This window comes from Loxodonta africana, chromosome Y (assembly GCF_030014295.1).
Source record: "Loxodonta africana isolate mLoxAfr1 chromosome Y, mLoxAfr1.hap2, whole genome shotgun sequence".
Classification (NCBI taxonomy): domain Eukaryota; kingdom Metazoa; phylum Chordata; class Mammalia; order Proboscidea; family Elephantidae; genus Loxodonta; species Loxodonta africana.
The window spans coordinates 18,729,774-18,742,804 of NC_087370.1; the positions used below are offsets into that span (position 1 = coordinate 18,729,774).

Genomic DNA, 13,031 nt, shown 5'->3' on the forward strand with positions numbered 1-13,031 from the left:
TCATACACAACAAAACATTGCCCTACTTGCTTGCTTTGAACACGTCATCAGGAGGGATCAGTCATTGGAGGAGGACATTGTGTTTGGTGAAGCAGAGGACCACCAAGGGCGGGGGAGACCCTCTGTGAGGTGGGTTGGCACAATAGCCGTAACAATGGCCTTGAACATGCTGGTGATTTTGAGGATAAAGCAGGGCCAGGCAATGTTTTGTTCTGTTGTATATTAGATAGCCATGGGTTGAAGTCAGCGCAGCACCAGCTATCTGTCTGACTGTCTGTCTGTCTAGTGTTCTAGTATTACACTGTGGCTAAGTTGTATTTTGACACTTCTGTGCCTCAGGACTAAATAAAAGGAATCTGCTGGGGAGCTAGTAGCCTCCCTGAGCTCCTGGCCTTGCTTGAGAGAAAATCTCTCTGTCCCTAACCTTGATCCTCAGATACCCTCACTATCTTGCCCTCTGTTACTGAAGGCAAGGGCAGAATCACACAGCTGACCCCTATGGTCCCTAGCGTTATGTCAGTCATAACACAGCGGGCATGTTCATTGTCCAGTGCTTGGAACATGGCTTCTTTGTCCCTGGCAGGCGTTGACTTTTATGCATCATACTTTTCACATACTTGGAGTTTCAGCTTTATTGTATATTTTTAATTTTACGAAACAAGTCGGATAATATTTCCTTGAAAGTCCAAGAAGAAAGTAAAAATAACCTTTTAATATTACTATTGAGTCTCCACTAAACCAAAAAACCAAACCCATCGCCATCGAGTCGATTCCAACTCATAGTGACCCTATAGGACAGAGTAGAACTGCCCCATAGAGTTTCCGAGGAGTGCCTGGTGGATTCGAACTGCTGACCCTTTGGTTAGCAGCCATAGCACTTAACCACTATGCCACCAGGGTCTCCACTAAAAACCAAAAAAACAAACTCACTGCTGTCAAGTCGATTCTGACTCATAGAGACCCTATAGGACAGAGTAGGACTGCCCCATAGAGTTTCCAAGGAGTGCCTGGCGGATTCAAACTGCTGACCTTTTGGTTAGCAGCAGTAGCACTTAACCACTACGCCACCAGGGTTTCCGGGGTCTCCACTAGAGAGGGTTATTTGTTAACATCCCTTAATATTCTGCCTGTTTTTTCTTGAATCCTTCTTGTCTTCTTCTTTTCCTTTTCCTCCTTCTCCACTTTCTTCTTCTTCTTCTTTTCTCAATTTTATGGGGGTGTCCTGATTTACTTCTCTGTTCTCTACATTGGGTACTGCCATCTTTTCATTTTCGAACATTATTACAATCTGTGGAGTGGCTGTAAACCCCGTCTTCAGCTGTTGAACCAGAGACCCTGTGTGTGACTGTGAAAGAAATGCCTAAATTCCATATAACAACAACAATAGTTGACCTGGCGATGCTGGCTCCTAGGAAAAAAATAAACCTAATAACCTCCAATAGTTCATATGGAAGAAGATATCTAGAAAACCATAAAATTAATATTACTATTGTCCAGCAAAAAAGAGGAAGGCCCTCAGTGAGATGGACTGATGCGTGGCAGCAACTATGGGCTCAAACATAACAACGGTTACGAGGATGACGCAGGACCAGGCAGGGTTTTGTTCTGTTGTACATAGGTTTACTATGAGGTGGAACGGGCTCGACAGCACCTAACAACAACAGCAACTGACATCATGATCAAGATGGAATTAATAAAATCGATTGGTGCCCAAATTAGGATATGTAGCCCAATTATGCGTTTTCAGCAGGTCTGCGTGGTAATTTTGTAAGCAGTCTTTACTCTGAAAAAAAAAAAAAATACAGTGGAAGTAGTCATATCATGTCAACTCGGTAGACATGACTACAGTCAGGGTGAGAGTAGCAATGGTCAACAGAAAGATTTGGTGGTGAGAAGATGGCCAGGACTCCTTAGAAGGTGGAGAGATGAGGCATTCAAACTCAGACCCAGCGAGTGCTGGGAGCCAGGCTGCAAGGGCGGCCCCTCTGCACCCACTGCCCCCAGCATAAACATCGAAGAATTCCTGAAAAGTCAGGAATATCTCTGTCATCTGTGTTATGTTTCTGTTTCATTTTCAGCCTGTGTATAGCAGAATGTATAAGCATAAAATTCCATTATAGATTTAGGGACCTTTGGAGGGGGGCGTCCTACTCATAATCCCCTGGTGAAATCCCGGGTAGGGACAGCCCGTGTATTACCTGGGGATCAACATGAAGTTGTCTTAGGGGGAAAACGAATAGCTCAACTATGGAAAACAAAAACAGGATGGTGGAATCCTGGTATTTACCGAGGCCCTTTTGTGATTAAACCACCACCCACACATGATCCCATAAAAGTGGAAAAACAATATTTTGAATTTTTATTGGCAAGAAATTGGGATTATGACGCTGATTGGAGACCATATAGAGTAGAAGGAAGTTTTATTACTCCAAAACCGGCTTGGGGGTGTAGAGATTGGGCTAATTGTCCTTGGCACAATCGTGGACAATATGACGTAACCCAAAGTGGCTGGACTTCAAGAACTTGGCCACCCTGGACAAGATGGACAAAGCCTATGTGGCAATGGTTTTGCAAAAAGATTAATTGTTATAAAAACTGTGGAAGGTATTGCAAGATTAAGCATAAGTGTAAAGCAGTATGAAGTCAATTGTTACTTTGTGTAAAAATAAACCAACAAAATGTTCTCTTCAATTAAACAAAAACTCATTGTATTTGTGTGCGTATGCGGAACTGTACTATGTGTCACTTGGAAAATTATGTCTCTGGAAAATGATGTTATCTATGATGATTATATCTTGTACTGCCCCTTTGTTGATCATGCGATGTTATGCTTATGTAAGCTTATGATATAAAAGACCATGTAAAAAATAAAGAAGAGGCTTTTTTTTCTGCAGAATGAAAATATAAGACACACTACGTCTCATTCTTTTTTCGCCAAACTCTACCCTTCCTCTGGTGACCCTGTTCTTTGCTGAGGCTGGCCCCCGGCAAGCGAGTCTGTGGTCAGGAATTTATTTCTGAGTCATCTATCAATCAGATGTTAACAGATATGTATCACTCCTAATTTATTAAGCATGCTTGCTCTTCAGTTATCACTACCAACCCTCCCAAATGGCTCGTTCTAGAGGTTTTGAATTTCTTTAGGTTTTTATTTTTGTCTCAGTTTTCTCCAGATATAATGCGTCCTTGATCTACATTGTGCTGTCTTGAATGGATGCTACTGTTGTGTCTTGGAATCATGTCGACAGAGAAACTGAAGACTGCAGACTTGAGACTCTCCTGGAGACCAGGCATCAGCAGCCTCAGCAAAGGACAGTCTGTTCGTTCACTTGATGTTTGTATCTTCCAACAACCAAAAGGCTGTGAGGTAACTCCCAGGCGAAGACAAAGCGCACAATGAAAACGTAAGGGATGAATCAGGATAGAGTCCATCAAAAGACCCTAAGTAGTCGTTCCCGGCCAACGCAGCTCACCCGCGGCCAACACCCGTCTGTCAGCAGAGGCTTGCATGTTGCTGTGCTGCTGAACAGGTTTCGGTGGACCTTCCAGACTAAGACAGCCTAAGAAGAAAGGCCTGGCAATCTACTTCTGAAAACCAGCCGCTGCAAACCCCGTGGGTCACAATGGTCCAATCTACGTGCCCAGGACTGGGCAGCCTTTCTCAGTTGTACGTGGGGTCACCATGAATTGGGGGCATTGCAACAGCAGCTAACAACAAGAACCAGTAGTCATACGGAGTCGTCTGAGAAACGTGGGCTGTGAATTTGGGTGGACACTTGTTTATAGCGAAGCCAAAGAGACACTCACTGGTGCATATTTTCTTTTTCTGATAAAAGAGAGCACACACATTTATCTGTCAGGGTGAATCTCTTCCTTCCCTTCACGCTCCATTCCCCAAACTAAATTTAAGAAATGGTTTATTGTGTGTGGCGGTAGGTGATATGTGCCATGATTCATTTGCAAAATGACGAAAACCCTGTTCAAACAGACATCTCTCTAATATCCTCTCTGGAGGAGACAGCGATGTAGTGAGTGCATTCCGGAAGGTCCGGCAGGTATCTACCTGCAATACGCCCATAAACCATGTGGACTCCGGAGTTCTGGACACACAGCTCGCTCAGCACCAACAAGCAGGAGGGAAACACTTGGCCTTTCCCAGAGCCTTTGCGCACAGATCACTAGCTCACCGAGATCATTTCCTTTGCAGCAACAGACTTTGATCCTGCCACTGTTTCCAGAACTTTAGCTGGTCGCTGGGGACACAGTGTGTAGGGAGGAGAGAGAATGACAGCTTAGACTGTGAGAGTCTCTGTGAGTTTCTACATCCCCCACTGAGCAGCTCAGCCTGAAGGGTTCGGTGGCTGACTCATTGCGACAACCACACAGGCTTGCGGAGCGTTTTCTTTCCTTCGGCCGAGGCTGCCCGTTTTTATTCAACTTGATATTCTCTGTCAGTGCCACTTGAGTGATAATATTCAGCCAGAAACTTCCGCTGTCTCTGAGCGCAGAACCTAACGAGGACAGTCTTATCGCCGTCATCTGGAAAAAATTGTTTCTGGCGCCACCCGCAGCGCAGTCATACAGCCTTGCCTCTTTTTTTTTTACATACTGAAAAGTCAAAATGGAAATGGTCCCAATCTCACCTTCCATTTCAGCGTGGCTGCTGGAGCCTACGGGGCGGTAACTTCAGGAACATTGATAGAAATGTCCGAACGCAAAGCACCTCTCCCTCACCGCCACCGCCGTGATAGACCCAGCTCTGTAAACGCCAGCAAACTGCCCTCTGGGAAGAACCAATTAAAAAAAAAAAAAAGCTAAGTTCCTACCAATCTATGCCCCCAAACTACGCAACAGGAAGTCATTTTATAGTACTCGAGTGCACAAAGGATAACACCTTAAGATGTGGAACTAGGAATCACAAACTGCCAGTAAAAATTGAGACTTGGTCCCCTGCAGGAAGAGAGGTGAGAAACTGCTATACACTGATGCTGAGTAAAAGGGACAAACCCCACAACTGACAATAATAGGAAGCAGTTCCTATAAAGTGGAGTAGGAAGGAGAACCTTTACAATCGGGAAAGGACAGGTCAGAGGCAAGCAGCTGTTACAGAAGGGTCCACCTGCATACAGCAAGGCACAGTACACAGACTGCATCCAGACAAAGAAAAAAAAAAATCCTATTTTCCATGTCAATAAAATGACTGGGTGTAAATTTTTCATTTCCTTCATCCTTTAAAAATTGTGCATGACTTTAAACAAAGAAGTAATTTTAACAAAGCAAGATATGAAACATTCCTGAATAAGTCCTCCCTTTGAGTCAGACTCATCATGCTTTATCCTATTCAATAATGATGGTTAACACTCATGGTCTTTGGTAAACGACTCTAGGTCCCTGGTGACGCGAGTGGTTCGTGCTCGACTATGAGTCGGAATCAACTCAATGGCAATGTGTTTGGTTTTATTTGGTTTACTCACGGAAAGATTGGCAAACTCATACAGCAGTGCAGCGGAAAAAAGGCCTGGCGATCTGCTTCCATAAAGATTACAGCCAAAAAACCCTATGGAGCAGTTCTACCCTGTGACTCATGGGGCTGCTACAAGTCTGAATCTACTCTAGGGTGACCGCTGTGGTTTTGGAAATGATTCTAGGTGGGGTGGGAATTGAGGGTGAGCATGTAAGTTGGAACGGTGACCTCTGAGCTCTTCAGTAATGTAGGATTGGGTTTTATAACAGGCTCAGCCATTTTTGTTTTAGCACATACATCTTTTGGAAGAACATTTCCCTAAATAATCTGCTTTCACTCTGTATCCCATCCCACAGTGAGTTGTCACGGGTATCTCGCTGTCATACTCCACATCCGACTGCTTCTCACCATCTCTGCTCACACAAGCTGCCGACGAGTTGACTCCAGCTCCTGGCGACCGCACGTGTTAGAGAGCAGAACTGAGCTCCATTGGGTTTTCTCGGCTGTCATCTTGACAGAAGTGGATTGCCAGGCCTTTTTTCCACAGTGCCACTGGCAGGTGGGTTCAAATCGCCAACCGTTTGGTTAGCAACCAAACACAAGCCCTTTACACCACCGATTATACCAGTCTTGTCTCAGCGATCCTGACCAGCCTCTTGTATCGTTCTCCTGCTTCTCCGACAGTGGCTGTTCCCCACACACTCCAGTCATTTCCCACACAGCACCCAGAATGAGCCTATGCGATTGCAAAGCAGCTCATTCTTCTGGGGTGGCCTGGGTTCTCCAGCAGCTCTCCATCCTAAGATGTCTCTCCCCGAGGCAGTTCGCTGCATCAGCTGGCTCCTCTCTCCCTCGCTCAGCTTGTCTCCTGCACCTTTCTCTCCTCGAGTCATTATGCTCCAAACGCTTTGGGCTTTTCTGGAACATCACACAATCTTCATCTCAGCACCTGGACATTTCCTGGTCCTTCTGCCAGAAACTAGCACGTTCCACATTTTTTTCTTTTTCTTGAATGATTCCTTCTAACCATGTGTCTTAGTCACCTGGTGCTGCTATAACAGAAATGCCACAAGTGGGTGATTTTAGTAAAGAGAAATTTATTCTCTCACAGTATGGGGGATAGAAGTCCAAATTCAGGGCGCCAGCTCCAGGGGAACGCTTTCTGTCTTTGTGAGCTCTGAGGGAAGGTCCTTGTCTCTTTTCGGCCTCTGCGTCTTGGTTCCGTGGAGGTCTCATGTGGCCTAGCACCTGTCTTCCCCATCGCTGCTTTTTTTGCTGCTTGCATGTTTGTGTGTGTGAGTGTGAGTGTGGGTATGTATGTTTGTGTATGCAAATGTGAGTATATATGTGAGTGTGGGTATGTATGTGTGTGTGAGTGAGTGTCAGCGTGAGTATGGGTATATGTGTGTGTGCACGTATGGGCATGTATGTGTGTGTGAGTGTGTGTTTGTGTGTGTGTGTGTGTAGGGTGACCACTACTAGAAAAGAGCCTGAGAGCATGTGGCCACGGGAGGCAGTTAACTTTTGAGTCTCGTTCCTGCTCGCCATTCTAATATTTCCCTGCTTCAAATGAGAGCCAATAAGATGCTCTGTTACTGATTGAAGATGCCTCACACATGAACAGTGGGCTTGCTCCCAGAAAATTTATGCTTTTATGCTTTTTTTCATTTCAGTCATTACAATACATGTCAACAGCAATAAGAGCAGTGGGCATCTATTTTGTGCTTGCTTTTGCCAAGAACTCTTCTAGCAACTCTGTTTTTCTTATTGTTAGGTGCCATCGAGTCAGTTCTAACTGACAGTAACCCTGTATACAACAGAATAAAACACTGCCCGGTCCTACGCCATCCTCACAGTCGTTGTTACGCTTGAGCTCATTGTTGCAGCCGCTGTATCAGTCCTTCTCGTTGAGGGTCTTCCTCTTTTTCGATGACTCTGTACTTTACCAAGCATGATGTCTTTCTCCAGGGACTGGTCCCTCCTGATAATGTGTCCAAAGTATGTGAGATGTAGTGTTGCATTCTTGCTTCTAAGGAGCATTCTGGTTGTACTTCTTCCAAGACAAACCTGTTTGTTCTTCTGGCAGTCTGTGGTATATTCAGTATTTTCTACCAACACCATAATTAAAAGGCATCAATTCTTCTTCAGTCTTCTTTATTCCTTGTCCTGCTTCCACATGCATATGAAGCAATTAAAAATATCATGGCTTGGATTAGGTGCACCTTACTCCTCAAACTGACCTTTTCAACACATTAAAGAGGTCTTTTGCAGCAGATTTGCTCAGTGCAATATGTCATTTGATTTCTTGATTGCTGCTCCCATTGGCATTGATTATGGATCTAAGTAAAATGAAATCCTGTACAACTTCAGTCTTTTCTCTGTTTATCATGACGTTGTTTATTGGTCTACTTGTGATGATTTTTGTTCTCTTTATGTTGAGGTGTAGTCCATACTGAAAATGAAAAAACCAAAAACCATTGATTCAGTTCTAACTCATAGCGACCCTATAGAACAGAGTAGAACTGCCCCACAGGGTTTCCAAGGAGCACCTGGTGGATTCAAACTGCCGACCTTTTGGTCAGCAGCCAGCCTTTTAACCACTGAAGACTCTAGTCTTTGATCTTTATCAGTAAGTGCTTCAAGTCTTCTCTTTCAGCAAGCAAGGTTGTGTCATCTGCAAATGGGAGTGTTACATGTGTTAATTGATTAGTTCTCGCAATACCCCATGACTTAGGTCTTCTTCCCCTCCTCCTTCTCCTCCTCATCTTTCACCTTCTGCTCCTTCTTCTAGTAGATAGGACAATTGAAGAACTAAAAGTGTGTTTCCAGTATTGCACAGCTGTTTCTCAGACATGTATGTAAGGGTCCCATGCAGAACTGATTTTACAACAGACATTTTGGGATCAACCTCTCATTCCATGGTTGTGGAAAAGGAGAAAGGACCCTTGATAGGGAGTTAAAAGACAAATGAGGACACAGATCTGCCCCTTGTGAGGATTCATCTCTCCACCTCCCTGACTCTCAGTCTCATTGTAAGATGAGACCGGTCCTGCCTCACAGAAGAGCAGGGCATTTAAAACAGTCAATGTATGCAAAAGGACGATTTAAGCTGTCAGTGCTATATATTACTATCAGGCATTCCAAGTACGTCATCAGTAGGCAACTGCCTGGGCTCTTTAGAGTATTTCAGTACCATTCACCAGGAGGAGTCTGTGGCTGACTGTGGCAAGTGCAGAACTCCTTAGTTGGAGGTCACAGTGTTCATTTTCGTCTGGAAAGCACCTAATGTGCTATTTTTGATGATAAAAATTGCACTACCTTTTAAGACAGGCTGTTCCTGAATTCTTGGATTGTCGTCTCTAAAGATGCAATCATACCATGAAAGCAATGGGAACTTTATTTCCATTCCAGTTTCCTTAGCTCACCGTAATACCTTCTGAACCCTCCGCTGCGTGTATTAGCTAACAAATTAGAGACTATCCATTCAGCCGCCTGAGAAAAATTCCTCTTAGAATCTTTTCAAGCACCTCCACTCCAGCTAAGCCTCCTCGACCTCTCAGCTTCCTTTCATGCAGTCCAACCCTCCGCTCCTCCTTCAGGGCGTTTAATTTTCACTGCTCAGACCCTTCCTTTTTTGTCCTTCTAGAGGCTCCTTCAGCTTCTCCCGATGGCTCTTCTTTTCTGCACCTGAAAGGCTGTGAGCATCCTTGAAGACAAGCCTGGGAAGTTCATTTTTCCATCTGTGCAAGTGCCTTTTTAAAAAAAGATTCAATTAATTTTTATCAGTGACTGTCATTGGGGTTGGTTGTGGGAGAAATTAATACAGGTGGGATTTTACAGTCTCCATCAACCTTTCTGACACCTCTTCTTCACGTTGTCCAATCACGGCTCCCTTGCCACTTTTATGAAGTTCCAAGTGCCTGGGGGCTCCCTGCCTGCCCAATTTCTGGTGATTTTTGGTCAAATTCAACATTACCAGTCCACTACCTTCAGTGTTTAGCTAGATACACTGCCAGGTAGTTTTTGTTGTTACACCATCCAGGGTACTCCTATGTCCATACCAAAAAAAAAAAAAAAAACCTGTTGCATTTGAGTCAATTCTGACCCAAAGTGACCCTAAAGGACAGATTAGAACTGCATCATAAGGTTTCCAAGGCTATAATCTTTGTGGAAGCAGACTGCCACATCTTTCACCCAAGGAGTGGCTGGTGGGTTTGAACCATTGTCTTTCAGTTAGCAGCCAAGTGCTTAACCACTGTGCCACCAGGGCTCTCTCCTATATCTATACCCAAACCAAAATCCATTGCTATCGAGTTGAATTCTGATTCATAGCCACCCTAACTAAAATCAAAAACATATATATACACACACACACACAGGGTTGTAAATGGAGCCCTGATGGCGAAGTGGTTAAAAGTTCAGCTGCTAACGAAAAGGTTGGCAGTTCGAATTCACCAGCCGCTCCTTGGAAACCCTGTGGAGTAGTTCTGCTGTGTCCTGTAGGGTCATGATGAATAGGAATTGACAGCAATGGGTTTCGTTTTTTGGTTTATTTAACGTTCTGGAGTTTCTGGGTTGTGCAAACAATTAACGTACCTGGATGTTAAGCAGAAGGCTAGAGGTTTGAGTCTACCCAGAAGCAAAGGCCTGGTGATCTGCTCCTGAAAAATCAGCCACTGAAAACCCTATGGAGCACAGTTCTACTCAGACACACGTGGGGTTGCCAGAAGTCAGAATCAACTTAACAGCTTTTGTTTTTTTAAGCATTCTACTTGGTTTTCCCACAGCCATCCTGAACTGTTGCTGCTGTTGTTAGGTGCTGTCAAGTCGGTTCCGACCGATACCAAAAAACTCGGGCTGCATATTTATCATACTTTAGTTAAAAACCACCCCATCGCCCCTCTGGGAAGGCACCCACCTCTCATCCTGATGGCCACCACCAGGAGGGCCCACTCTTAGCTGTGGCTTTATTCCAGCCTTTCTCTACAAACCGCTTTAAAATCTCTTCTGCTTTTTATTTGTTCTTGAAGCATCCGAAGTTGCTCCCTTGTTTTCGAAGCAATGAATCAGTGATAGAAGCTGAGTTCATTCATCCCTCATGTCCTCCTCAGGGGGGAAAGCAGGTAATAAAAACCGTGATGGAGGAGGTACGTTTGTCTTTCTCTGCTCCAGGTTATCATGCCTTTTCCTGACTTCGGAGAGCCACTGGCGATCCAAACAGATAAACAGCTACTAGAAATTAATTCTCTTGTTTGTAAATTATCCTTTTATTACGTCTTATTAGATTTTAAACATTGTACAGTTCACCAAAGAAGCATTAACCTTTTCCTGGTGAATGTTTGCTATGTAATAAATGAATTAAAGTTTAATCTGATAGATAACTTTTAAATTCTTGGGTTGCAGTGTTGTTACTATTTATTGATTTAAATGGCAAGTCTTCAAATGAGTTGTCATGTATACAGTTTTGGCTGTTGAAACTCCACCATCTAGCCATAAAATCTTAGTGTTAAATGTTGAAAATAATGGTGAAGATGGTTGAACAACGTGATAAAAATGCCACTAATGCCACTGACAAAGTACATGTGAACGATTTTGCAATGGCAAGTGTTCTGTTGCCTATATATTTACCATAAAAAAAAAGAAGCAAATAAAAAGACTCTAGTAAAGAGATCTATTTTACTTTGGTTTAAAAAAATTGGTGGACTTTGATATGAATGCATTTAGTCATTTAGATTACATGAAAATATTAGCTATACTTTCCTGGTGTAGCATACTTTTTTTAAATCGCTAATACATGTGGAAACGCTGGTGGCATTGTGCTTAAGAGCTCTGGTTACTAACCAAAAGGTCTGCAGTTCGAATCCACCAGCCACTCCTTGGAAACCCTGTGGGACAGTTCTGCTTTGACCTGTAAGGTCGCTATGAGTCGTAATTGACTTGATGGCAATGGATTTGGTTTAGGTTTTGGAATATATACATATTACATATATATACGGCACTGAGGTTTTTTATATATATATACACACACAAACACGCATATACTGGATATTCACAATTTTATATTCTACATAAATATATAAATCACACATATATGTATATATATATTTATAGATAATCATTGAGATATATATATATACATATAGAGAGAGAGAGTCCGTCTCTGGGTAGTACAAACAGTTAATGCAGTCGGCTGCTAATCAAAAGGTTGGCGTCTCAAGTCCACCCAGAGGTGCCTCGAAAGAAAGGCCTGGCGATCTAAAAACTACTGCTGAGAAATCAGCCAACCAGCTGTCGAAAGCCGTATGGAGCACAGTTCTACTCCGACACACATGGGGTTGCCGTGAGTTGGAATTGACTTGATGGCAACTGGTTTGGGATATCTATGTATACGTATATATACAAAACACCCAAACCTGTTGTCGTTGAATCGATTCCGCCTCGTAGTGACCCTATAGGACAGAGTAGAACTGCCCCCATAGGGTTTCCAAGGAGCAGCTAGTGGATTCAAACTGCCAGCCTTTTGGTTAGAAGCATGAGCTCTTAACCACTGCGCCACCAGGGCTCCAACACACTCATATCACGAATATACGCACCCATAAGCCAAAAATCCATTGCCGTCAATTCTGACTCATAGCGACCCTACAGGACAGAGTAGAACTGCCCCACAGGGTTTCCAAGGAGCAGCTGGTGGATTCCAGCTGCCAACCTTTTGGTTAGCAGCTGAGCTCTTAACCACTGCGCCACCAGAGTTTCCTGCCTGCACGTAGAGGTATTTTAATCATATAATATGTAGAATGTTAAGACACATATTTTTAAATACTGTTTTATTATAAATTGATAAACATCCAATAAAGTATATTAAATATGTTTATCCCCAAATGCATATTAAAATGAATCAATAAGAATGTGGCCAGATCCTGTACCCTGGGGCACAGAACAAAGGTTTACATCGTAAGCAAGCCTAGCATCAGTCAAGGCAAGGAGCTGCGGCAACGCTGTGATGTGTGCACCCGGCTGGTCGTGATTAAACGCTGTGGGTTACCTTTGGCTCGGGATTTGTAACACAGGTCTTGAATAGAAAAACCAATAGGAAACGCGGTCCTGTGTTTTCTTTCCTAGCTTGCAAAATAGAAAGTTCGATTCACATGTACTTTTTTATGTTGGTCATGCACTGGACACTGTGCTTGAAATACGATGACACAAAAAATTGCCTAGTGTTTTATGACCATCAATACTAAAAATATTTTATAAACACTTGAGAGGAGTGTCTGCAGCTCGTTTATTTTAAGCCTACTGGTGTTGACAAGCCGCCGTATAAATTATGAAATGCGTTTTAAGAACTCAGTCACACTTATAATATTATATGAGCATGTCATTAAACAATACGAAAAAGGGTGCTTGACCATTTAGAAGAATCAATTTAAGATCTTTCTCGGTTGATGCATGCAAGGAGCATGTTAAATTAACTTAATTTTTTAAAAAGGAATTTAGAATATAATAACCAAATTATGCTTCTAGTGTTAACCTGAAATTGTGGCAAAAACAAGATTTGGATTTTCATGTTTTT

The 13,031-nt window shown here is 43.2% G+C and overlaps 1 protein-coding gene across 1 annotated transcript in view; it reads left to right on the forward strand.

Moving 5' to 3' along the window:
- The window catches only part of LOC100659288 (patatin-like phospholipase domain-containing protein 4), a 100,790-nt gene extending 94,545 nt beyond the window's left edge, over positions 1-6,245 (forward strand). The window contains exon 7 of the mRNA XM_064278725.1: positions 5,821-6,245. Within this exon, the coding sequence (XP_064134795.1) occupies positions 5,821-5,823 (3 nt within the window). The 3' untranslated portion in view covers positions 5,824-6,245. The remainder of the gene's footprint in view (positions 1-5,820) is intronic.
- Positions 6,246-13,031: the final 6,786 nt, after the last annotated feature.